Genomic DNA, 27,653 nt, shown 5'->3' with positions numbered 1-27,653 from the left:
GTTTTTCCAGCACTTTGTTTTCATTTGGGCCAGAAAAAAGTTGATAAAAAGGGGAAAAAAAAATAGAATGAAAGTTAGCTAGTCAGGAATATAAAAAAGTACATGGTATGAGCTTTTATATGTACATAAAAGAGTAGTTAAAGTAAACATTGGTCCCTTAGAGGCAGAGACAGCATAAATTACAAACTAAAAACAGAAAATGCTGGAAAATCTCAATGTCTGACAGCATCTGTGGAGAGAGAAACAGTTAACGGTGCTCTGAAGTGTCATATGGAGTCAAAACGTTATGCTGAATAGACCACCTTTTGTTCCTATGTTCAAGGCTTCAGACACCACTTTAACTGGGGTGTAACCAATCCTTTGTATCAGCAGCACAACCCCTTAGCCGTTGCATTCAGTGCCATCTACTTATCAAACTAACATCTCATATCCCCGCTTTAAAAAAAAATTAGTTTTTCAGCCCAATGACATGAACAGACTGAAGTGTAGCCCTGGATTTTACATTTTTCCAATCCAAAGTGAGATATCAAAATATACTCCACAGTTGCATCCCCACACTTGGCTCAGCAGCCTCTAACTCATGAGATCATTCCAAAGCAATCATGACCAGATCAAGTTCCAGAAAGCCCAAAATTAAACATGTAATGGGAAAGAAAGGCTGTAACAAACAACTATAAAATAGCTTTGAGTCAGGAGAGATTTTCAGATGGACCTCACCATCAATCTTCACTATACTGGATACAAGTAACATCCCAGAAATAGCTGTAAATCAGGAAATGAAAGGGAGGGAGGAACTCAAGAAAATATACAATCACCAAGGAAGTGGTACTGAGCAAATTGTTGGAGCTGTGGCTGACAAGTCCCTGGGTTGTGATGGATTTCATCCTAAGGTGTTAAAAGTGGTTCGTGAGCTAGTTGATGTACTGGTTTTAATTTTCCCAAAATTCCCTAGATTTGGGGGAGGTTCCATTAGATTGGAAAATAGTAAATGTAACTCCTTTATTCAAAAAGGGAGGGAGACAAAAAGAAGGAAACTACAGCCAGTTGGCTTAACAATCGACACTGAGAAAATGCTAGAAGCTATTATTAAAGACGATATAGCAGGGCACTTGCGAAAAATTCAATGTATCAGGTAGAGCTAACATGGTTTTGTGAAAGGGAAATCATGTTTAACCAATTTATTGGAGGTCTTTGAATAAGTAATGTGTGCTGTAGATGAAGAAGAACCGGTGGATGTACTGTACTGTTCGATTTTCAAAAGGCATTTGATAAGGTGCCACATCAAAGGTTATTGCAGAAAATAAAAGTTCATGGTGTAGGGGGTAACATTTGGCATGGATAGAAGATTGGCTACCTAACAGGAAACAAAGTGGGCATAAATGGGTTATTTTCTGGTTGGCAAGACAAGTGGTGTGCCACAGGGATCAGAGCTGGGGCCTCAACTTTTTACAATTTATATAAATGACTTGGATGAAGGGACCAAGGTATGGTTGCTAAATTTGCTGATGATACAATGATAGGAAGGAAAATAAGTTGTAAAGAGGACATAAGGAGGCTACAAAGAGATATAGATAGGTTAAGTGAATGGGCAAAGATCTGGCAAATGGAGTATAATGTGGGCGAATGTGAAATTGTCCATTTTGGCAGGAAGAACAAAAAAAAGCATATTATCTAAATGGTGAGAGCTTGCAGAGCTCATTTGATTCGATGTGAATAATACAATGGACTTTTCCAGAGTACTATAGGAGTCTTGGCAATTTTTTCTGGCTTCAATTCCATGACTATGTTGGAAACTGAATCAGTAACCTTATTAAATATTTAATTAGGTTAATAACTTTAAAACCAGGAGTACTGAAGATTTTCCAGCTATACTGGTTTTGGGCATGTAGCAATGCTGGGAAATGGATGTGACATGAAGTGGAGCTATCCTTGAGTCTGTGTGCAGGGATCACAGGATACTGGAGCACAGAAGGGCCCTCGGGAGCTCTAGGAAAAGGGTCAAGGGTTCAGGATTGTCTCCAAAATGCTAACTTTGAAATGTTCAACAAAAATACATCCCATTTAAAAACAAAAACTCAGCAAGAAAGATCCACCCATGGCTCACTGAGGAAGTTAAGGATAGTATTAGATTAAAAGAGGATTGTAATGTTGCAAGGAACAGTAGCAAGTCTGAGGCTTGGGAGTATCTTAGAAGCCAGCAAAGAGACACAAAAAGTTGATAAAAGGGGAAAAAGTGGAATATGAGAGTAAGCTAGCCAGAAATATAAAAACAGATGTTAGAGCTTTCACAAGTATATAAAAAGGAATGAGAAGCTAAAGTAAGCAGTGGTCCCTTAAAAGCAGAGACAGGATAGATCTTGGGGAATGAGGAAATGGCAGAGGCATGAAAATATTTTGTGTCTGTTTTCAGAGTTTTCAGAAACACAAGTTTCATACCAGAAATAGAGGGTAACCTAAGTGCTAAAAAAGAATGAGGAAATTAAGGAAATTAATATCAGCAGAGAAAAAGCATTGGAGAAAAGGGACTAAAATCCAACAAATTCCCAGGACCTGATGGTCTAGGAACATTGGAGCAGGATTTATATTTAAGGTGAGAGGAGAAAACTTTAGAGGAGATGTGCAGGGCAAGTTTTTTACACAGGGGGTACTGAGTGTCTGGAATTCGCTGCCAGAGGAGGTGGTAGAAGCAGGTACGATAGTGGTGTTTAAGAGGCAGCTTGACAAAATAGAGGGATACGGACCCCGGAAGTGCAAAATGTTTTAGTTTGACAGGCAATATGAGCGGCGCAGGCTTGGAGGGCCGAAGGGCCTGTTCCTGTGCTGTACTTTTCTTTGTTCTTTGGGTAGGCCATTTGGCCCCTTGAGCCTGCTCAGCCATTCAACTAGATCATGGCTGACCATTTACCTCAATGCCATTTTCCTGCACTGTCCCCCGATATCTTTAATACCTAGAAATCTATCGATTTCCACCTCGAACATACTCAATGACTGAGCCTCCACAGCCCTCTGGGGTAGAGAATTCCAAAAATTCACCAGCCTCAGTGAAGAAATTACTCATCTCAGTCTTCAATGACGTACTTCTTATTCTAAAACTGTGTCCCTTGTTTCTAGACCACCCCCCACCCACCCCAGTCAGGAGAAACATCCTTCCTGCAAATATCCTTTTGTATGCTACAATAAGGTCGCCTCTCATTCTTCTAAACTCAAGCGAATACAGGTTTAGTCACCTCATGGGACAATCCTGCCATCCCAGGAATCAGTCTGGTAAACCTTCGTTATACTCCCTCCATGGTAAAGAGACCAAAATTGTACAAAATACCCCAGGTGCAGTTTCACCAAGGCTCTATACAACTGCTTCTGTACTCAAATCCCCTTGCAATAAAGACCAACAACCATTAGTCTTCCTAATTGCTTGCTGCACTTGCATGTCAGCTTTAGGTGACTTATGAACAAGGACACCCAGATCCATTTGGACATCAAAACTTCCCAATCTCTCACCATTTAAGAAATACTTTCCATTTCTGTTTTTCCTACGAAAGTGGACAAATTTTAAATTTTCCACATTATATTCCATCTGCTATGTTCTTGCCCACTTACTTAGTCTGTCCAAACCCCCTTGAAGTCTATTTGCGTCCTCCTCACAACTCACATTTCCAAGTTTTGTGTTAATAGCAAACTTGAAAAGATTACATTTGGTCCCCACATCCAAATCATTGATATAGATTGTGAGTAGCTGGGGCCCAAGCACTGATCCTTGCAGTACCCCACTAGTCACAGTCAACCAACCTGGGAATGACCCACCTATTCCTACCCTTTGTTTTCTGTCCAGAAACAATCCTCAATCCATGTCAGTATATTACCCTCAATCCCATTTACTCTAATTTCACTTGAACCTCTTGTGTGGAACCTTATCGAAAGGCTTCTGAAAATCCAAAATACACCAGATCCACTATTTCTCCTTTATCTATTCTGCTAGTTAAATCTTCAGCCCTAGGGTTCTAAAAAAGATAGCTGTATCCAAAATCCCTTAGATTTCCAAATAGTTCCATCAGATTGGAAGCAGGCAAACGTAACACTGCTTTTCAAGAAAGGAGGGAGAGAGAAAACAGGGAGCTACAGGCCAGTTGGCTTAGTATCAGTTGTTGGGAAAATGCTAGAATCTATTAAGGGAGTCTTAACACTGCACTTAGAAAATCATAGCATAATTAGAACAAGTCAAGGTGATATTACAAAATTTGACAAGGGTGTAACAAGTAGGGTAGGTACAGAAGAACTATTAGATGTAGTACACCTGGATTTCCAAAAGACATTTGATAAGGTGCTGCACAAAAGGTTAATAGGCAAGATAAGGACTCATGGACTTGGGGGTAATATATTAGAATGGATACAGGATTGGTTAATGGACGGGAAGCAGAGGGTGGGCATAAACGGGGCATTTTCAAGTCTGACTGTGACTAGTAGAGTGCCGCAAGGATCAATGCTGGGGTCTCTGCTATTTACAATCAGTATTAATAACTCAGATGAAGAGAAAGAGAGTAATGTATCTAAGTTTGCTGATGATACCCAACAAGATGGAAAGGTAAGCCGTGGGGAGGACACAGAGGCTTCAAAGTAATATAGATTAATTGAGTGGGCAACTAGGTGACAGATGGAGTATAACGTGGGGATGTGTGAAGCCATTCACTTTGGTCGAAAGAATAGAAAAGCTAAATCTTTTTTAAAAGGTGTGAAACTTGTAAACGTTCATGTTCAAAGGGACTTGGGTGTGCTTGTACAAGGAAAGCAGAAAGTTAGCATTCAGGTGCAGTAAGCAATTAGAGAGGCAAATGGCATGTTGGCCTTTATTGCAAAGGTACTGGAATACAGGAACAAAGAAGTCTTGCTACAATTGTACGGGGTTTTGGTGTGCCACATCAGAAATACTGTGTGTAGTCTTGGTCTCTGTACTGGGGGTGGTAAAGCGAAGGTTCACTAAATTGGTCCATGGGAATGTCCTATGAAGAGAGTTTGAGTAAACTGGGTCTATATTCTATGGAGTTTAGGTCATCACATTGAAATGTACAAGATTCTTAAGGGGCTTAATGGGGTAGACACAGAGGTTATTTCCATTGGTTGGGGAATCTAAAATACTGGGGGGGGGGGGGCAGAGTCTCAGGATAAGGAGCTGATCATTTAGGATTTCGCTCAAAGGGTTGTGATTCTTTGGAATTCTCTACCCTACAGGGTTGTGGATGGTCCATCGTTGAATACATTTAAGGCTGGGATGCTCTCCATAGTGGGGTTCTTAGACAAAGGAAACCTTCCCTAGGAGGATGTAGAGAAGCTTACATCTTTTAAACCAGATATGACAGCATTGCAGGTGGGGTGGGTGGGAAGGAGGTTGGTGTTTTTGGTTTATGGTGGTTTAAGAGACAGGTGGATGAGGGGTGACAGTAGGAAGGAGGCAAGCAGCATGAAACCCATCTTTAGTAGCCCCAAAATGAATGGACAACAGTTGAGCAGTAACATCTTGGAGACAAGGTTTAGGTAAGCGTCTGACAGTTTCAGCTCTTTTTCAACACGTTTAGAGAACCAACAAAATTGCTCAAGGAGTTTAATCATGATAGAAAAGCATGATGTGACAGTCATGTGTTAAAGGAAATTAAGTGCAACATTTACAGAACAACTTGACACTTTTTATTCATTCACGGGATTTTTGGGCATTTATTGTTCAGAGGGCATTTAACCGCGTTGTGTGGATCTGGAGTCACATGTAGGCCAGACCAGGTAAGGACAGATGTCCTAAAGGACATTAGTGAACCAGATGGGTTTTTATGACAATCGACATCATACTTCTAATGCCAGATTTTTAATGATTTCAGATTTCTGCCATGGTGGGATTCAAAGCCGGGTCCACAGAGCAATAATGTCTGTGGCATACTAGTCAGTGACAACACCTCTATGCCACCGCCTCTCCTAATAAATAAACTAATGAATTTCATGGCCTGTTTCCCACCGTTTGAAGAGGATCAACTGTTGTATAACAAGGTGTATGTGCCACGTGAGAGACGGTGCTGGGGACCGAGTATATCAAATTAAATTTTTTTAATGAAGTGGCATTTTGGTATTTTACTCAGCACTTCAGGTTTTGATGCAACATAACATTGTGAGAATTTAAGTGAGTTGCCATATTATTCTGAAGTCAAGATTAGATATCAAGATGGTATGCAAATGACACTAAATGAGGTAGCTACCTGGTACTTGGGAGTAAGAACAGGGTTCGACTGCACTTAAAGGTAGATCAATGAAAAGGGAACTCGAGATTGGTCACATTTTGATGAAAAACATTTTAACATTGGTTATGGTCATGGGATTTTGGTGGGTAGTTTTACTGTCATCAAAATGTAGCATGTGTCATTGTCAGAAACTTAGATACTGGACGGGGAAGGCTTCAATGCTCCTTGTACTGAGTGTTAAAATTTCAATTGTGTGTCAATGCTCTTATTTGCACTATTCTGGAGCTCCTTATATGCACTGGTTGCAACCATAAGATTAGGAGAGAGTGCTGCTTGCAGCAAATGGCTTTGATTTGTGTAGATTTAAATTTAAATTTTATTTGCATTCTTATCATAAAAGCATGCTAACTTGTTCACATTTGTTCTGGAGATTTGTCCTGGCAGTAGTGGCTCTTTCTCGGAATATGATTTGACAGCATTTTCCAAACCAGTGATCACTACCACCTAAGGGCAGCAGATGCCTGGGAAAACCACCAATTGCAAGTTGCTCTCCAAGTCATACACCATCTTGACTTGGAACTATATCGCCGTTCCTTCACTGCCGCTGAGTCAAAATCCTGGAACTCCCTCCCTAAGGGAACTGTAGGTGTAGATGTAGAACCTACACCACATGGACTTTCTCATTCTTTCATGGGATATGGGCATCACTGGCAAGGCCAGCATTTGTTGCCCAAGCCCAGTTGTCCTTGAGTAGTGGGGGTAGTGAGCCACCTTCTTGAAACCACTGCAGTCCAGCTGGTGCCATGAACAAATAAAAAAAGAATGAAACTGCCTGGTTTGGAAAAGCTAAAGTACTTAGAAAACCTGTGAATCCTGCAACAATCATCTAATCTAACCTACCTTTATAGGAGAGACCAGCATTGTATCCTAAAGCAAGAGGTCTGATGTGAGAAGCAAGGAGCACCTTTTAAAACTAGGGAAATATTGAAATGGGACAATGACGCTATCTTTAAGTTTCAACAGACACAGGAAGGAGCCTATGACAAAACTGTGTGTTTACACCAACCAAGTCAAGCTCAACTTTACTACTATAGCGTGACAGGCTGAAATTAAATACATTTTGTTATTCTTCACTACAAGCTAGAAGTGACAGAGGAAGGACTCCATGGATTAGATTTGAAAATTGAACCTCTACATACTGGTATTTAGCGATTTTCAGTTGTCCAATTGCTTCATCTAATTCTTCATTCAAATGCTTCTGCAACCGTTTTCTTTGGTTTTCCAGAGATTCAAGCTCCTTGACTTGTTTTGTTGTTTTTCGATCATCTTCCTAAAAAATAATTTGGATCATTAAATAGCCCCAAAATTAAAACTATTTTAAATAACTTAAGAATCTTGTAAAACATGTAGTGTTGTGCACTACATTATTAATTTGTCTACATTCATACTGTATACACCTGCTAACTGCACAGTACCCACCCAAAATCCCACCAGAGATCCTCCAGATTTGTCCACCTTAGTTTAAGAGTTTTCCAAGGCTGAGGCACAAACAGAAGGCAGAATTTTATCCAGTAAAGCAGAAACCTGGAAAAACTAACCTGATTCCTCAGTGTATTACAGACTTGATAAAAGATTCAAAAGCTATGATCTATAAAATTGAACCCAAGCATAACAAATGAAGGCTAAGCATATATTACTGTCCCAATGATCTCCTGGCTGGCTTCCTGTCTTGCACCTATCACAAACGTCAACTCATTCGAAATTCTGCTAACCATATCCTAACTGACGCCAAGCCCCATTCACTCCTGCACTCGCTGACCTACACTGGCTTCCAATCTGGCAACACTGATTTTAAAATTGTCATCCTATTTCAATCGCTGTATGGCCTTGTCCCTCCCCATCTCTAATCTCCTTCAAATCTTCTCCAATTCTGTTTTCTTGCACATTCCCTATTCACATTGCTACACCATTAGCAGCTATGCCTTTGACTGTCTGGGACCTAAACGTGGAATTCCCTCCCTAAATCTCTCTACTTCCTTTTAGACACCCCTTAAAATTTCTCTCTTTAACCAAGCTTTTGTCACCTGTCCTAATATCGCCTTACGTGTTTCGATGTCAAATTTTGTTTGATAATTTATTAAATGTGTAAAATGTTACATCGTGTAAATGCCATATAAATGCAAGTATGTTTCTTTATTTATTTATCAGCTACACCGAAAGGTCTCACCTCCTTTTCTTGTTCAATTGTTTCATCCACTTTTCGGATTTGTTCTTTTAACATTTTCAGATCATTTGCTTTGTCATCTATCATGGTTTGAACCTAGGAGACAGAATAGTTATCTTCAGCATACAAACATACCAATTAGGAGCTGGAATAGGCCACTCGGCCCCTCGAGCCTGCTCCATCTTTCAATAAGATCATGGCTGATCTGAATGTAACCTCAACTCCAGATTCCTGCCTACCCGATAATCTTTCACCCCCTTGTTAATCATGAATCTATCTAGCTCTGCCTTGAAAATATTCAAAGACCCTTCTTCCACATCTTTTTGAGGAAGAGAGTTCCAAAGACTCTCAATCCTCTGTCTTCAATGAGCGACCCCTTATTTTTAAACAGTGACTCCTAGTTCTAGATTCTCCCACAAGAGGAAACATCCTCTCCACATCCAGTCTGTCAAGGCCCCTCAAGATCTTAAAGTTTCAATTAAGTCACCTCTTACTCTTCTAAATTCCAGTGGATACAAGCCTAACCTGTCCAGCCTTTCCTCATAAGACAGCAGATACCGTTTCATAGATCCAGTGCAGGTGGTTGACATAGATTTAGTCACACTACATTTCCAGCATTGATTATTTCCAAACCTGTTCCCTGGCCTCTTGCACACTCATCTTCTTGTGCTTCAGATGTTCAATGTCATCATTTATTTGCTTCAGTAGGTTCATGATGGCGAGCTGTAGAAATGAAACAAGGTCAACTTCAGATCACATGAAAATTAGAAAAGATAGATTACCAACAGGATTCTACTGATCCTTTTTTATGGGTTACACAATTCTAAAATGCTACTGTGCATTTTCATCACTTAGAAATGGATTTCCCTTCCTTAACTGTCTTACTTATCTTGCTATTAACCACCTTAGGGAAACGTCAAATTATCCACAAATTACCATAATCACCTCCTGCTCAAGAGGGTCCCTGTTCTTTTCCTCATCTTGGAAAGCAGCTCCTGTCTATCCCACACCCTCTCCCAACTCTGCAGGAGTTCCTCAGGGTAGAGTCCTAGGCCCAACCATCTTCAGCTGCTTCATCAATGACCTTCCTTCCATCTTAAGGTCAGAAGTGGGGATGTTTGCTGATGATTGCACAATGTTCAGCACCATTCACGACTCCTCAGATACTGAAGCAGTCCTTGTCCAAATGCAGCAAGGCCTGGACAATATCCAGGCTTGGGCTGACAAATGGAAAGTAACATTCGTGCCACACAAGTGTCAGGCAATGGCCATCTCTAACAAGAATCTAACCATCGCCCCATGACATTCAATGGCATTACCATCGTGGAATCCCCCACTGTCAACATCCTGGGAGTTACCATTCAGCAACTGAACTGGACTAGCCATATAAATACTGTGACTACAAGAGCAGGTCAGAGGCTAGGAATCCTCTGATGAGCAACTCACCTCCTGACTCCCCAAAGTCTGTCCACCATCTACAAGGCACAAGTCAGGAGTGTGATGGAATACTCTCCACTTGCCTGGATGAGTGTAGCTCCCAAAACAGTCAAGAAGGTTGACACTATCCAGGACAAAGCAGTCCACTTGATTGACACCCCATCCACAAACATTCACTCCCTCCACCAGCGACGCACTGTAGCAGCAGTGTGTACCATCTACAAGATGCACTGCAGGAACTCACCAAGGCTCCCTAGGCAGCGTCTTCTAAACCCATGACCGCAACCATCTAGAACAAGGGCAGCAGACACATGGGAATACCACCACCAGGAAGTTCCCCTCCAAGCCACTCACCATTCTGACTTGGACATTCCTTGTCGCTGGGTCAAAATCCTGGAACACCCTCCCTAACAGCACTGTGATGTACCTTCACCACATGGACTGCAGCGGTTCAAGGAGGCAGCTCACCACCACCTTCTCAAGGGCAATTAGGGATGGGCAATAAATGCTGGCCTAGCCAGCGACATCCACATCCCATAAATTAATTTAATAAAACATTTATCTGGTTATCTAACCAGAGCAAACAGTTTCCTTCAATGCTATGATTTTTAGGATTCTGTACAAGTCCTAGAAATTGTTCCAAGCATGGATTTGTCAGTGTATGATTCAGGGAGAGACTTCACAAGCTATCTCCTGTCTTCTTATGGTGTTGACAGACAGACCTGCTGTGCATTTCCAACATTCCCATTTCAGATGGTCAACATGCAAAACTTCCTTTTATCTCTCCTTTTTGACAGCTGATTTTTCTCAATCTATGAGGACTCCCACATCAAAAACAAGCATTTTGCAAATAGACCAACTAGAGTGCAAATGGCAGTCACACAGACTCACTCCTCAAAAATCTCAGGAGAGGCATTGTAAAGATTGAAAATGTCTCCTACAGTTGTCTGTTCATCAGGGCATTGTTTTACAAAATGACTGATAAATTTTGAGGTCCAAACCAGACAATATATATCTATATACTTGCTTTATATGCTAAAGAACGTTTTCTATTTTACTCAAATACTCCTTGCAAGAACACAGATCCTGCTCAATCCCCACCCCCATTTAATGCCCCACCAGGCCTAACTCCCTCTCCTACTCAATCCCCAGCTCTACATGGTCAATATCTATGCCACAATTCTTACACAACATCTTAATTCGTGGTCTCCTCTACATTGGAGAGACCAAACGCAGACTGGGTGACCGCTTTGCGGAACACCTTCGGTCTGTCTGCAAGCATGACCCAGACCTCCCTGTCGCTTGCCATTTCAACACACCACCCTGCTCTCAAGTCCACATGTCCGTCCTTGGCATGCTGCAATGTTCCAGTGACGCTCAACACAAACTGGAGGAACAGCACCTCATCTTCCGACTAGGCACTTTACAGTCTTCCGGACTTAATATTGAGTTCAACAACTTCAGATCATGAACTCTCTCCTCCATCCACACCCCCTTTTCGATTCCCCTTTTTCTAATAATTTATAATTTTAAAAAAATGTATTTTTTTCCCCACCTATTTTTAAATTTATTTCCATCTATTGTTTTATCTCCACCTTTTAGCCCATTTCGATCCCCCCCTCCCCCCCCCCCCACCCACTAGGGCCATCCGCCACTTGATTGACCTGCTTGCTACCCTTAATGTCCCCATTAGTACATTCCTTAGATAATATCACCACCATCAACACCCCTTTGTCATTTTGTCTATGACATCTTTGGCAATCTCTTCTTTGCCTCCACCTATCACTGGCCCTCTATCCAGCTCTACCTGTCCCACCCACCTCTACCAGCTTATATTTCACCTCATTTCTCTATTTCCTTAGTTCTGATGAAGAGTCATACGGACTCGAAACGTCAACTGTGTTCCTCTCCGCAGATGCTGTCAGACCTGCTGTGTTTTTCCAGCTATTTTTGTTTTTGTCTTAATTCGTGGGTTTAATTATTTCATATCTTTCATTTAAAAAAGCAGCCAGAAACGCATATAATATCTGCAACACCCAAACTGGCATCCATCAGACATTTATGTTTTAGTTCATACAGAAGGTTCATGAATCGATAACTGACTAGGCCAATGGCATAAAAGAAACATGCTGGCACACACAGCGCAAGGTTGAAGCCATAAGAAGATCTTGACTGTGTTAACAAGACTTCTTCAATACTGTCACATTGCGTTTAAGTTCCTGCAAAATCTAGAGGTTTAATACTCACAAGCTTCTTGTAATACTTTTCTCAAATTCACTCTATAGGAGGTGAAAGAATATCCTGAGGTGACTCTCCCGATGGGAATTGTATATCGTGTTCATGGTTTCCCTACAGTACAGCGGATGTGGAATGCTCAACAAAATGATGCCATGTGATAAGTTGAAGTACTTTTGTCTAGGATTTAACATGGTATCAGCTTCTTGAATTCTGTCACAGAAATTTACTCATTTACATAAATCGTGCTTTTTGTTCTGGATATCTAAGCTGATGACAGCTTCCCAATTGAAGTTATCTGCTCTATTCCATTTCCTGATTGCTGAGAGAAATTTGTTGAGACAGAAACAAAGTCATTTAATTCATACACAAATGTACGATTTGTTCAAATTAGTCTGATCAGCAGCTTTTTGAATTTAACAGTTGGTTAAATTCCTTTCGTCTTTGGTGCTGTTTTCATAAGAGCTTTAATAGTCAGCCTTTTTGCTGTCAAATAAATTGTTCAAAGTGGCAAGAGGCTGTCCAACTTTCCCAAAAGAATATGCTTAAAGCTTCTGCAAAGTGCTGGGTAGCCATATGCTTCCAATTTAGAGAGAAGGCAGATTAGGCTGGGTAAAGAAAGCATCTGCATAAATCATGCAGTTTGGTCAATCAAGTTGTTGAGCTGTAGGCAAAATTGCCACATAGGAATATTACAGTGGAGCAAAAACAAAAAATGCTGGAAAAACTCAGCAGGTCTGACAGCATCTGTGGAGAGAAAGAGAGAGTTAATGTTTCAAGTCCGTATGACTCTGAAGAAGTTTTTTGTTTTTGTTTCAGATTTCCAGCAACCACAGTATTTTGTCTTTGTGATAGTGGAGGCCTGGTTCAAATGAGGATGATGATTAGGATTTAATATTCCTGGCAATAAGGTATTCAGGAAAGATAGGGTGACAGTATTGATGAAAGCACTATTGTTACAGCACCAGAAAGGGATGATGTTCTTCAGGGTTCAAAGGTAGATATTTATTAGAATTAAGGAGGTGAGAAGATATTATATTGCTGGGTATATACTATAGGCAACCAAATAGTATTAAGGAGATAGAGGAATCAAATTGAAAATTATATAAAATAATATATTATGTAAAATTATACTATATATAATTATAATGGGCAACTTCAATTATCCAAATATAAACTGGGAAACACATTTAAGAAGAAAAAGAAATAGGAATGCCTAAAATTGATATGAGGAAACTTTCTTCCAACCCAATGAGGAAGAAAGCAGTACAGGAACAAGTTCTGGGGAATGACTGCAGGCAAGTGGAGCATATATCAATGGGAGCACTTATGGAACAGTGACCATAATATCATTAGGTTTAGAGAAGTTATGGAAAAGAACAACAAATGTGAACACCGGAGGAGGGTTTATTTCAGTGAGTTTGAGAGATCTGTCTCAAGTGGATTGGAATCAAAGATTGGCTGGTGAAACATTAATTGATTCTTCAGAGTACCTAAGGTACAGATTAGATTCGTGCCCACTAGGGGGAAAAGGGTATCTAAGCCTAGAGATAAATGTCAGACCTATAATACAGTAGAAATAGTAAAAAGGTAGTTAAAGGAAGGTTGGGTCAATTAGGGACCAAAAGGAGATATATTCTTGTGGAGGCGGAGATAATAAATTAAACTTTCACCTATTTCAATAGGATGCTGCAATGTTATTACAGTAAAGGAGGTGGTAAGGGAAATTATATTGAATAAAACGAGATAAAGAGGTACTTAAAAGGCTGGCAATCCTCAAAGTATAAAAGCCATCTAATCTGGATTGAATTCATTGTAGATTGCTGAGGGAAGTTAGAAAGGTGATAATAGAGATTCTGGCTTCAATTTGCTAATCCTTCTTAGGTGGCGCTAGAGGACTGAGCCTTTCAAATGTTAGGCCTCATTTAAAAAAAAGGAAAACGTGACAATTATAGGCCAGTTAGTCTAACGGTGGTTTGGGAAAACTTGGATAATAAATTGGAGATAAAATTAATTGTTACTTGGAAAAAGACAGCTTAATAAATGACAGTATGTATTTATTAAAGGTAAATTATGTTTCAGCAAATTAATCGAGTGCTTTAAGTAAGGGAAAGGATTAATTTGATTGCTGTTGGGTGTATCAACTTCCAGAAGACTTTTGATAAAACTTGTTAGCAAAATTGAAGCCCATGGAGTTAAAGGGGCAGCGGTAGTGTGGATACAAAATTAACTAAAGGACAGAAAGCAGGGAGTAATGGTGAATAGTTGCTGATCAGACCGGAGGGAAGTATACTGTGGAGTCTCACAGGGGTCAGTATTATCAGTGACCACTGCTCAGTTTGGTATATATTAATGAACTGGACTTTGATATACAGGGTGTAATTTCAAACTTTGTAGATGGCATGAAACTCAGAAATAAAGTAATCAGTGAAGAGGACAATAACAGATTTGAGGACGACAGAGAGACCGGTGAAATACGCAGACACATGGCAGATGCAAATTATTGCAGAGAAGTGATGAATATTAGTAGGAAGAATGAGAGGTGCCAATTTAAACTAAACGGTACAATTTTAAAGGGGATTCTGAAACAAAAGAAACCTAGAGGTGCATGAATACAAATCTTCAAAGGTGGCAGGGCATGTTGCAAACTTTGTTAAAAAAGCATGGGGAACCTTGACTTTATAAACAGAGGCAGAGCAATGAATTTATTCTAAACTTTTATAAATCACTGGTATGGCCTCAGAATATTAAATCCAATTTTGGCCACCACACTTAGGAAGGATGTCAAGGCCTTAGAGAGGGTGTATGCAGAGTTATTAGAATGGTACCAAGGATGCAGGATTTCATCTACATGAGAGACGAGAGAAGCTGGGATTGCTCGCCTGAGAGCCAAGGTGGTTAAGGAAAGATCTAATAGAGATGTTGAAAATCATGTAGGGTTTTGATAGAGTAAATAAAGAACAACTACTTTCTCCAGTGGCTTCTGCCACTGAGTTAGCACCTATAGGAGACCGATTTAAGGGAACTGAAGAACCAGAAGAGATGAGAATATTTTCATGCAGTGAGTTATGATCTGGAATGCACTGCCTGAAATGGCAGCAAACCAGGTTAAATAGTATCTTCTAGTGGGAAAAATTTTGCAAGGCTATGGGGAGAGAGCAGAGGGATTGGGACTACTTGGTTAGTTCTGTCAAAGAACAGGCACAGGCACAATGGGCCAAATGGCTTCCATCTGTGCTGCATTATTCTAGGATATAAAAAGTTAAAATTTATCTCAGTCTAAAGCTATAAATAATTAGACATTACAAGGAAGTTGCACGTATAATGCTACCACTATTGGTGATTTGCTTTATTAATAAGTGCCAATTAAATCCTGAAAAAGATCTAATTTATTATTCTGTTCTCTTCTGAAGTTGAGTAGGATCCTGTGAAGGCACAAAATAAAATCAATAAGTACTTTGGTACTCTAAAGAATATTCTGTTCATTATTCCAGGCATGCCTAGGGCAAGTGATAACACTCAGGAAGACATGGGGCTGGATTTTGCAGGAGCAGTGAAGGAACAGAGCTTGCATCATGATGAAAATTGCCCTGATTTCTGTGGGCTGTTGAGTGCCAACTTATGGTTTCCATAGATTTATTTAGCACAATCAGATTGAAGAATCCTCACAGAGTTTAAGCAAGGAAGTATAAATTAGAATTTTTAATCCATTGTAAAATCATGTACAGAGATTGAAATGGGGGAAAGAAACATGGGATTGAGTGTGAAATAAGAGAGAAAGATAAAATAAAGATTTTTTTAAAGTCTCCACACAATTCTGAAGAAATAGGATTCCACATTTGTAAAGTTACAAATTCAGTGCCAGGTTACTTGGCAATAATTATAACCTAGAGTTAAAAATTTACTTACACCTGTATGCACCAGTCCTAAATTTTTCTGCCACGTTTATTGGGCAACTAGTGAGCAAATACAGGGAGTTCACACTCTTACAGGGATTTCAATGTTGAGTCTATCATCTAGGTACTGTTACAGGATAGCAAAACAACTTGGATAGCAAATAGCAGATTTCTGCATTTCACTGCATGTGTGGACTCTGGAAGTTGCTGTCCAATCTATTCCAGTGAATGGTGCTAGCTTCAGTTATTCTCAACTGAAATGCAAGCCATAGGATTCACCTACAAATGGAACAAGGCGACAAAATATCTCTCTGGAAAATGAGAGAAAGGAGCTCCAAAGTCCAACACCTGGGGCAGCAAAACTTTTTGCTCGGCGTGTGGGTATGCACCTGACCTGCTTGATCGTGAAATAGCAACTGATGACATTGGGCGAGCGTCCTGACGTCATTGCGCACTCACGCGATATTTCGGTTGGCGGGCATGCAAGAAAGTTGGAAGCGCGCCTGCTGACAATGAAGAGGCCTATTAAGGCTATTAAAGTGATTAACTGAGATTTTTTTGTTGCCCATTCAACATTACGGTTGGCGGGCAGGCGAATCGGCCAGGCGGCTTTGCATTTTTCAGGAAACCTCATCCATGGGCGGGATGAGTTTTCCGATATTAATTTTAAAAAATAAAAATGTTTAGACAGAATTTTCATCATCCATATGTTCCGGTGACTGGTTCTGATGCATTCTTTCACAGTTTTTAAAATCTTTATTTTTTGCGTTTAAATTCTTCAGCTCCCTGAGGCAGCTCTCTGCCTTCAGGGAGCTTTCATTGCATGCTCCCCCATGCTACACTGACTTCAGCGCCTGCCCTCCGCCCGCCCGCCCCCACCCCAGCAGCGCTGAGGCTTTCAGCGCGCCTTTCACACAGGTTGGCTGTTAATTGGTCAGCCAGCATGAAATCGTGGTTGGGAGTCCATTCCCTGGCCTGCCGATTGCGGGTGCCTGCTGAACTAAAAATCCTGCCCCTAGTCCAGTAACTAAATGCATTACTTAAAAGGGAATAGCGGTAACCTAACTCATTAATGCTAATTATCATTTTCATTGATCTATGTTGGCTACATGTCAATGCTTCAAATTCCCTATTATGAAATTTAAAAACACAATGTAGTTAAAAAAAAAACAATGTTTTACTTTTATTTTTTCAGTATTTTGTGAAGTCCTTTTCCCAGAGACAATATCCAAAAAGCTTATCTCAAAGTTTTGTGCTTGAGCATTTTCAGCTGCTTTAGGAATTAGTTTGAGTTTCCGAGCCATCGTATGATAGTCCTGCAGTCTGACTTCCAGCTAAAGTAAAGCAATGAGAAAAAGGTGATTGAAGGGGCAGTCTGTAAATCAGTACAAATGAAAAAAAAAAAATCAGCATCTTTAGAATACAGATAGTCAGCATATCAGTTAAGTCTATGAATCAAACCTTTGATTTTCCCCTCACTACTTGTAATAATGTGAGCCACAAGATTAACCACTTGCAGAATTTTCTCTCAAAGAAAGTTTACAGCATAAAAAGAGGCCACTTGGCCCACCGTGTCTGTGCCGGCCGAATCCCACTTTCCAGCATTCAGTCCATAGCCCTACAGGTTACAGCACTTGAGGTGCATATCCAGACACCTTTTAAATAAGTTGAGGGTTTCTGCCTTTACTACCCTTTCAGGCAATGAGTTCCAGACCCCCACAACCCTCTGGGTGAAAAAATGGTTTTCCTCATCTCCCCTCTAATCTTTCTGCCAATCACTTTTAAACCTATGCCCCCTAATCACTGACCTCTCTGCTAAAGTAAATAGGCCCTTCCCATCCACTCTATCCAGGCCCCTTACAATTTTGTACATCTCAATCAAATCTCCCCTCAGCCTCCTCTATTCCAAGGAGAACAACCCCAGCCTATCCAATCTTTCCTCTTGGCTGCAATTTTCCAGTCCTGGCAACATCCTCGTAAATCTCTAATACAACTACATCCTTTCTGTAATGAGGTGGCCAGAACTGCGCATAGTACTATAGTTGAGGCCTAACTAATATTTTATACAGTTCTAGCATAACCTTCCCCTGCTCTTATACCCTATGCCTCAGCGTAGGAAAGGATTCCATGTGCCTTCTTAGCCACCTTATCAATCTGTCCTGCTATTTTCAGGGATCTGTGCACATTCGTTCCAAGGTCCCTCATTTCCTCTACACCTCTCAACATCCTCCCATTTATTGTGTAATCCTTGGTCTTGTCTGACCTCCCCAAATGCATCGCCTCACACTCCTCTGGGTTGAATTTCATTTGCCACTTTTCTGCCCACCTGACCAGTCCACTGATATCTTCCTGCAAAAGTGATGGAAGTCATAGGGTCATAGAGGTCTACAGCACAGAAAAAGGCCCTTCGGCCCATCGAGTCTGCACCGGTCAAACAAGTACTGAACTATTCTAATCCCATTTTCCAGCATTAGGCCCATAGCCTTATATGCAATGGCATGGCAAGTGCACATCCAAATAATTCCTAAATGTTATGAGGGTATCTGCCTCTACCACCCTTTCAGACAGTGAGTTCCAGATTCCTACCACCCTCTGGGTGAAAATAATTCTTCCTCACATGCCCTCTAAACCTCCTGCCCCTTATCTTAAATCTATGCCCCCTGGTTATTGATCTCTCTACCAAGGGGAAAAGTTTCTTCCTGTCCCTCATAATTTTATACATCTCAATTATGTTCCCCCTCAATCTCCTCTGCTCCAGGGAAAATAACCCCAGTCTATCCAATCTCTCCTCATAACTAAAACTCTCCAGCCCAGGCAACATCCTGGTAAATCTCTGCAATCTCTCTAGTGCAATCACATCCTTCTTATAATGCAGATTCCAGAACTGCACACAATACTCTAGCTGCAGCCTAACCAGCATTTTATACAGTTCCAGCATAACCTCCCTGCTCTTATATTCTATGCCTCAGTTAATAAAGGCAAGTATCCCATATGCCTTCTTAACCACCTTATCTACCTGTCCTGCTACCTTAAGGGACCGGTGGGCATGCACACTCTGATCCTGGGTACTTCCCAGGGTCCTACCATTGCCGCTGATCAGTCCATCTGACCAGCCCATCTATATCCTCCTGTAATCTAAGGCTATCCTCCTCACTATTTACCACCCCACCAATTTTTGTGTCACCCACGAACTTACTGATCAACCCTCCTACATTCAAGTCTAAATTGTTTATATATACCACAAACAGCAAAGGACCCAACACTGATCCCTGTGGAACCCCACTGGACACAGGCATCCAGTCACAAAAACATCCCTCGACCATCACCCTCTGCTTCCTGCCGCTCAGTCAATTCTGGATTCAACTTGCCAAATTGTCTTGGATCCCATGGGCTCTTATCTTCGTTATCAGTCTCCCATGCAAGACCTTATCAAAAGCTTTTCTGAAATCCAAGTCGACTCCCTCAAATGCATTCCCCTCATCTACACACCTGGTCACCTCTTCGAAAAATTCAATCAAATTGATCAGGCATGACCTCCCCTTAACAAAACCATGCTGACTATCCTTGATTAATCCCTGCCTCTCCAAGTGTAGATTAATTCTATCCCTCAGAATTGCTTCCAATAGTTTCCCCACCACTGAGGTCAGACTGACTGGCCTGTAGTTCCCTGGTTTATCCCTTCCTCCCTTCTTGAATAAGTACCACATTGACTGCCCTCCAGTCTCTGGCACCTCTTCTGTGGCCAGAGAGGTATTGAAAATTATTGCCAGTGCCCTTGCTATCTCCTCCCTTGCCTCATTCAACAGCCTGGGATACATTTCATCCGGGCCTGGAGATTTATCTACTTTTAAGCCTGCCAAGTCGCTTAAAAACTCCTCCCTTTCTGTGCTAATTTCTTTAATTATATCACAGCCCTTGTGCCTGATTTCCTTACCCACGTCATCCCTCTCACTTGTGAACGGCGACACAAAGTATTCACTTAGAACCCTACCTACGTCTTCCGGCTCCACGCACAAGTTACCACTATGGTCCTTAATGGGCTCTACTCTTTCCCTAGTTATCCTCTTACTCTTTGTACATGTACTTGTAAAATAAGTTTGGATTTTCCTTTATTTTACCTGCCAATACTTTTTCATGCCCCCTTTTTGCTCTCCTAATTTCCTTTTTAAGTTTCCCCCTGACACATTCTATACTCCTCTAGGGCTGTTTTGAGCCCTCGGTATCTGCTATAAGCCTCCCTTTTTCTCTTTATCCAATCCTGTATATCCCTCGACACCCAGGGTTCCCTGGATTTGTTGGTCCCACCCTTTGTCTTTACTGGAATATGTTGGCCCTGTATTCTCCCTATTTCCTTCTTGAATGAGTCCCACTGCTCTGATGCAAATTTACCTAAAAGTAGCTGCTCCCAGTCCACTCTGGCCAAATCATATCTGATCTTATTAAAATCAGCCTTCCCCCAATTTAGAACTCTGATTTCTAGCCCATCCTTGTCCTTTTCCATAACAGCCTTGAATTTAACCGAATTATTTGTGTATTTAAGACCGAGATAGATAGGTTCTTGATTGGTAAGGGGATCAAAGGTTACGGGCAGAAGGCAGGAGAATGGGGTTGAGAAACTTATCAACCATGATTGAATGGCGGAGCAGACTCGATGGGCCGAATGGCCTAATTTCTGCTCCTATGTCTTATGGTCTTATGATCACTATCTGCAAAGCGCTCCCCCACTGACACCTCTACCACTTGCCCGGCTTCATTCCCTAAAATTAAGTCCAGGACCGCCCCCTCTCTTGTAGGACCTTCTACGTACTGGCTTAAAAAGCTCTCTTGGATGCATTTTAAGAATTCTGCTCCCTCTAAACCTATCACACTATGACTAATCCAGTTAATGTTGGGGAAGTTGAAATCTCCCACTATTACTACCCTATTATTTTCACACTTCTCTGAAATTTGCCTACATGTCTGCTCTTCTATTTCTCTCTGATTGTTTGGGGCCTGTAGTACACTCCCAGCAATGTGATTGCTCCTTTTTTGTTTTTCAGTTCTACCCATATGGCTTCATTTGAGGAGCCTTCTAAGATGCCATCCCTCCTTACTGCTGTAATTTACTCCTTGATCAATATTGCGATACTCCCTCCTCTTTTACCTCCTTCCCTGTCTTGCCTGAAGACCCTAAATCCTGGAATAATGAGCTGCCAATCCTGCCCCTCTCTCAACCATGTCTCTGTGACAGCAATGATATCATACTTCCATGTGTTAATTTGTGCCCTCAACTCATCTGCCTTATTCGTCAGACTCCTTGCATCAAAATAAATTAAAATCCAACCTTGCGTTGTGCCTTAACCTCCCTTGTGCCTTAACTGGCCTATAATTTCTATGCCTTCCAAACTCACTTGCTCTCTCTTCTAATTTTGGCTGTGCATCCCCCCCTGCTGAATTTCCTCTCAGGGTCTCAACTTAAGCAGTAGCATCAGCATTCATTGCCTTAGAACGGACTTCAGTAAAGTCTAGTCTCCAAAAACTCAACTTTTAGTTAAAACCTAGGAAGAACCCTCTCCATCTCTCCCACTTCAAAACTAATTCTTACCATTGAAAGGAAAATATAAAGCACATTCTAGAAAAAAATACACACCTGTGAAGCAATACAACTTCAGCACTGTCACGCCAAGGGATATGGGGAAAGGCAGTAAAGATAGTTATCAGGCATCCTTGATAGGGTTTAGGAAGGGAAAGGCCAGAGCACTTGAGCCTCAAAGGGAAAGCTGTTTCTCCAAATTGTTGTTTGGTTGATCTACCACTCACCACAATATAATATTTAATCTACTAAATTGACACATAGCTGTGGTTTGGTGCCAGATGTATTCTCTGGACAGTGATGTCCATTCTGTAGGCTGAGTGCTAAAAGTCAGAAAAAAGATTGGGATTTGATTGATAACTGGATGAAGAATAAGATCAAGTATGAAGTCATCCTCATACTTGACCTAAAAAGTACTACTGTAAATGGTGAAAAGCTAGAAACAGTGGAGGTCTAAAAAAACTGGGAGGTCCAGGCAAGTAAATGATTAAAATATAAACATGTACAGTAAATAAACAAAAATGCTAGTTGCATGCTGGCCTTTATATCTAGAAGACTAGAATACACGGGGGTAGAAATTATTCTGCAGGAATACAAGGCCCTAGTTATACCACATCTGAAGTGCTGTGTTCAATTCTGGGCACCACATCTTAGGAAGGATATATTGGCTTTGGAGAAAGCGCAGCTTGGATTTATCAGAATGATACCTTGTTTCCAAGGGTTAAATTACAAGAAGAAATTACATATCCTCAGGCTGTATTTCCTCTAATTTAAAAGGTTAATAAGGCAATTTATTGAATATTTTAAGATATAAGGGGAACGAATAGGGTAGAGAAAAATTATTTCTGCTGCTTGGGTTATCTAGGAATGGACACAGTCTAAAAATTAGAGCCAGATCTTCCAGGAGTGAAATTAGTAAACACTTCTTCAGACAAGGTGCTAGAAGCTGATGTTGGGTCAATAGTTAATTTCAATTCTGATTGATAGATTTCTGATAAGCATAGGTGTTAAAGGACATGGCTTTCTTTTATTTTTTCAAGGGATGTGGACGTTGCTGACTAGGCCAGCCTTTATTGCCCATCTCTAGTTGTCCTTGTAAAGGTAGTGGTGAGCTGCCAGGTAAGTAGGATATAGATCAATTGTGGCACCATGGAATGGTAGGAAAGGCTTGAGGGCCTAAATGGCCTACTCCTGTTCCTCGAAGTTTTAATCTTGGCAAACTATAGAATCATTTTATTTACCAGCTGTAATTTTTATTTAAAATTAGAGAATAATTAAGTTAATTAAGCACTTGACAATTCATAGTCTCATTACAGAGCCCCCTCACCATTTCCTTGGCCTTTGTCACTTTTATCTCTTCATTCCACATCCTTTTTTCTGCATCTTCAAGGCTTTTGTTCAGGAAAATTATTGTCTGATGCAGTTCATTTTTCTCATGATTGATTTTCTTAACATCAACAGCTGAGACTTCCTGTACATCGTATATCTGCTGTAACTTGTTGTTCTCCTCTTTAACTGCATCTAACTCCAGCTCTTAAGTAAAAGACACACAAAACATACATGACGATGCAACATGCACCTCATATTAATTAAGATGCTTTGAAGGGAATATAAATAAGCAATCCTTAGTCTAACAGCTGATATTATACTTAGCAAATAATAATCTAACGCTAAAAGTTATTTACTGTGTTTTTGTGGACCAAGTAAGAACCACTTTGATAAGCATTAAAAAGCAAACTAACCATGTTACAACAGGCATCTTCAGTAATCTGATGAAGGGTCATGGCCTGAAACTTGAACTGTCTCTCTCTCTCCACAAGTGCTGCCAGACTTGCTGTGCACTTCCAGCATCTGCAGCATTTTGTTTTTGTGTTGGTGTTTAATTCACTGACGCTTTTCTTCCACGTATGCAAACCTTGAAGAAGTTCTGCTCTTCTGATGGGACTTTTGTTTGCCTCTTTCACCATGTTCACCCTCATTGCTTTCTATTTCCCTTTGCACAAATGATCAGGTATGTACAGAAACCCATTTTTACAGCCACATTTCCTTCCTCAGCAAATGTCTCCAATTCCAACTTATTCCAAGTGGATTCCAACTGAAATTCCACCCTTCATATTTCAGATCCACCCAGGATTTTCGGTATCTCCAAGAGATTCAAAGTCCCCGAACTACTGTTCTTGCCGAGAATCCACATTTAGTGCCATGAGCCACCACATGAACACTCTCCACCTCCCTCTTCAGCAACACCAACTCTGTCTCAAAGCTGCCCTGGTCTACAGTTTCATTTCAGGCTTTGTATCATCCGGCATTTTAAACAGAAAAACTTGTACTCTTCCTTTCAGGTGTTAAGAATCAAACTCCAATAACTCATGGGTACCAACCCCCCTCCAGAATTTTCTTCCCCTTCACTTCTTTCTGACCATCCTTTCTAATTTCACCTCTCACTGTGTATTCATAATACCCCCTGACCTTCCCTTCTCCAAAACTGAACGACCTGTCCTTAGCATATGGCTCAGCTTTATTCCCTTATGCACCACCTTAATAAATTTTGAGGTCAGTATGACATTGAGCTTTCCTTCACGTCATCTTCGACTTCATGCCCACTCTTTTGGCCTGGAGTCCTCTCCCCTTTCAATAGGCCCTTTCACTCATCTTCTGTGTTCTCCCTCCACATGGATCCCTCCCTCTGGGCTCTTATTCACTTACCTTTTCAACGAGAACTGCAGTGTGACATTGGCCATCTCAATTTCTCTGCTCCCCTCACTCTAACGCATTTCCCTCTGAGTTTGCAGCACTCTGTTCTCTTAGGTTCAACACTAATAATATCAAATCTGTCAACAAGGGTGATGACCTCTACTAGCAGAGGCCGAACACCAACTCTCTTGAAATTTCCTCCTATCTCCCCATGGACCATGATCCTACCACCGAACATCAAGCCATTGTTTCCAGGAATATCGCAGTCCTCTGGAAATCTTCTCTCCACAGCTTCCCACCTGCTTTTACCTCCTTCCCAAGATCCATAAGAAGGACTGTTCAGCGAAACCTATCATTTCAGCCTGCTCCTGCCCCATTGAACTGATTTCTTCCTATCTTGATTGTTTTTTCCCCCTTATCCAGACTCTCCCATCTAGACGTGAAAAAAATCAGTTCTGATGAAAAGTCACAAATTGAAACATTAACTGCTTTTCTCTCCACAGATACTGCCAGACCAGCTATGTATTTCCAGCATTTTGTGCTTATTTCTAATTTCCAGCATCTGCAGCATTTTGCTTCTGTTTTCAGGAATTTGTTTGCTTCAGATTTCTTTCTGCTAATTTTATCCCCATCCCTTCTGAAGGGATATAGTTCAACAGCAGCTGGTTGGCTCCCAGTACTGTCCACAAAATTACTGTCACTGTTGTACTATCCTGCAACAAGTCCTGTCTAACCTATCCAGACAAGGGAGCAATTTTACCAAGTCATGCAGCATTTGATTTTGGCATGAAATATTTTCAAAAATCCATCAATAAATTCTTAAATTTGATAAAATCAAGACATGGCTGGATCAGCTGAAGTACTCCATTGCTGCCCTCTATCAGAGATAGTGCAGCAGTTTCATTTGGTAGCAGCACTCAAATTTTAAAAAGCCCAATACAAAAAGGAAATTTGTGAACCCCAAAATCAATTTGAATTCATTATTCCAACTCTCTGCTAATGCAGGAAGCCCAAGGCACCTATTTTTGAATAAATTTCAAGCTTTATGTAAGTTAGGGCATTAGAAATCAGCAAACAGCATTGAGTAAGAGCACAACCCTTTTGGAGAGTGCTCAAGATATTTGTAACATTATTAAGCTGTTTAATCCATTTTAAAATTAGTAATTTCAGTGTGAAATGTTTTGCAAAAATTTTTTAAAGATAATTTGATATTTTAATCCACATCCTAATTTGAAGTGAATCAACCAATCTCCGCGTACTGAGAAAATTGTCATCAGGTTATTTAGTGGAACCTTCTATTCAGAATGAAGAATATCCTGGTAATGTACTGGAACAGGATTAATTTGGTTTTGGCACAGCCACATTCCTCACCTGAACAGGAAAGTAAATACTATAAAATACTTATAAAGAAAAACTCCTAGAAATGTTTCCAGGGTAGAGTTGTGCAAGATGTTTCTTCAAGCATCATCACCTCTGATACTAGTTTCAGAAAGCAAGAGCGTATAACATTTTAGAAATTGTGTTTATCCAGCATCTTTCACAGCTTCATGAGGCCAAAAGAACTCCACATCTAATAAACCAGGCAGCAGCAAATAGGTGAATAGGCAATATTTCAACAGTGTTGGTCAAGGGATGAATGTTGGCCAGGTCTACAGAAGAACTCCCTGGTCTTCACATAATCTCATAGAACATTTCACATTCACCTGATCAGTGTTGCAGGATTCTCATCACATACAGAGCAGCACTCACTGATATGTCAGCTAAGTTTAAGTGTTCAAGTCCTGAAATGGCACTTAAACCCAGTTGCTCATTAATGTTCTTTCATTCGATCTATTCCAATCTAAGTGGCAGTGTTACTGAGCAAAAATGACACCAATAGGAGAACTTCACCATCTAAATCACAAAAGCATGAGAATGTAAAACTACATTGCAGACTTGTCACTAATTCTATCATTGCTCTACATGAAATAATTCACAGGCATCTGATTTGCATTCCATGGAATGGATTAGCCTGCAAAATAACCTAGCAAAAAACAGTCAACATTAATTCAGCAGGGAATCTCACCTGATTAGGAAGTGATAGCTCAAATGGACTATGGAGAACCCTATAATGTGTTTTCATCTTAACTTCTAAAAATGCTTTTTAGGGGTGCCTCAGAACTCAGCCTTGGAATTACTAGTGTTTTTAATTTGCATCAGAGGTTTCAGAAACGCAGTAGAAAGCAGTCAAATGTGACCAAATTAGGAGGGGCAGTGGAATCGGAAGCAGCAGCTCAGAAATTACAAAATATGTAACGGGTAAGTGTAAAGCACTGCATTTAAGTAGGGAAACAAGCAACGTCCCTACTCCATGAATACGGTTTCCAGTAGAAGGGCCAGTAACCAGAAGAAAAAGGTTTAAGACAATTGGCAAAAGAACCAGAAGAGAGATGAAGATTATTTTTTCATGCAGAGTGTGACCTGGAATGCATTGTCTGAAAGGGTGATGGAAAATTTAATAATAACTTTTAAAAGGTAAATAGATATACACTCAAAGTGAAAGAATGAGTGTGGCGGAAGACAAAAAACGTCTGAAAACATTTTTGTGACAAAGAATCAAGTATTATGATCTGTAGTGAAATGCAAATGCTCCAAATGGGTGGAATTATTAGATTTCAAAAGGGTAGAAACATTTGTTTTCCCTTTGTTTACCTTCTATTAGCATCAAGAATGTGGGCTAATGCATTTGTATAAAATCACCAGTGACCATAACATTTCAGCAGTGCAGTAATACAGGGTGAAGTCCATATTAACAACAGAACCTTGAAAACTCATTCATAAATCTTTTAGTGTCAAAGTTTTACAAACACTGCTCTGACTAGTTTTGTTTGCCTTTTAGCAGAACACCTCGGTACAAAGGGAGCAATTCAAATCCATCACTCTACTCAAGAACAACTTGCATCTATGCCTTTAATGCAGAAAAGGGTGCTCATCAGAAATGTGCAGGTTTTCTCCTTTATCTTGCATTACTTCCGAACAGCTGCACACTATTGATATAAATAACTGAACTGAAATTTCTTTACGATTGCAGAAAGATTGAGTGATGTTACAATTTAGATCTTTAAAAAAATCATGAAAGGCATTAATAATGTAGACATTAGTGTATCAAAAAATTGTAATCACAGAGCATAACTACAAAATTAGCAACTACCCTCACTCACAAAGCATCAATGCTCTGCCAGTTAAACTTTTCAATAAACTATATAGACAAAGATTGTCTTCAGTAAGAATAAGGACACAGACGATTAAATACTATATGAAACATGCTGCTGGGAATGCAGATGAGTGGCTTGTGGAATGTAGATGGTCACAGTTGAAAAGCTGAATTAAAATGTAGGATT

The 27,653-nt window shown here is 40.5% G+C and overlaps 1 protein-coding gene across 2 annotated transcripts in view; it reads right to left on the bottom strand.

Annotated features, from left to right (window-relative positions):
• Positions 1 to 27,653, bottom strand: part of ndc80 (NDC80 kinetochore complex component) — a 140,787-nt gene that overhangs the window by 6,880 nt on the left and 106,254 nt on the right. For both annotated transcript variants that reach the window (XM_078555525.1, XM_078555526.1), the window contains 5 exons: positions 22,907 to 23,112; positions 17,189 to 17,341; positions 9,073 to 9,162; positions 8,443 to 8,535; positions 7,415 to 7,545 (listed from right to left, as the gene is read on the bottom strand). In XM_078555525.1, coding sequence (XP_078411651.1) covers positions 7,415 to 7,545; positions 8,443 to 8,535; positions 9,073 to 9,162; positions 17,189 to 17,341; positions 22,907 to 23,112 — 673 coding nt within the window. The remainder of the gene's footprint in view (positions 1 to 7,414; positions 7,546 to 8,442; positions 8,536 to 9,072; positions 9,163 to 17,188; positions 17,342 to 22,906; positions 23,113 to 27,653) is intronic.

This window comes from Cetorhinus maximus, chromosome 13 (assembly GCF_964194155.1).
Source record: "Cetorhinus maximus chromosome 13, sCetMax3.hap1.1, whole genome shotgun sequence".
Lineage (NCBI taxonomy): Eukaryota > Metazoa > Chordata > Chondrichthyes > Lamniformes > Cetorhinidae > Cetorhinus > Cetorhinus maximus.
Note: the sequence above shows the minus strand (reverse complement) of the source record. Positions and strands in the feature narration are given on the sequence as shown.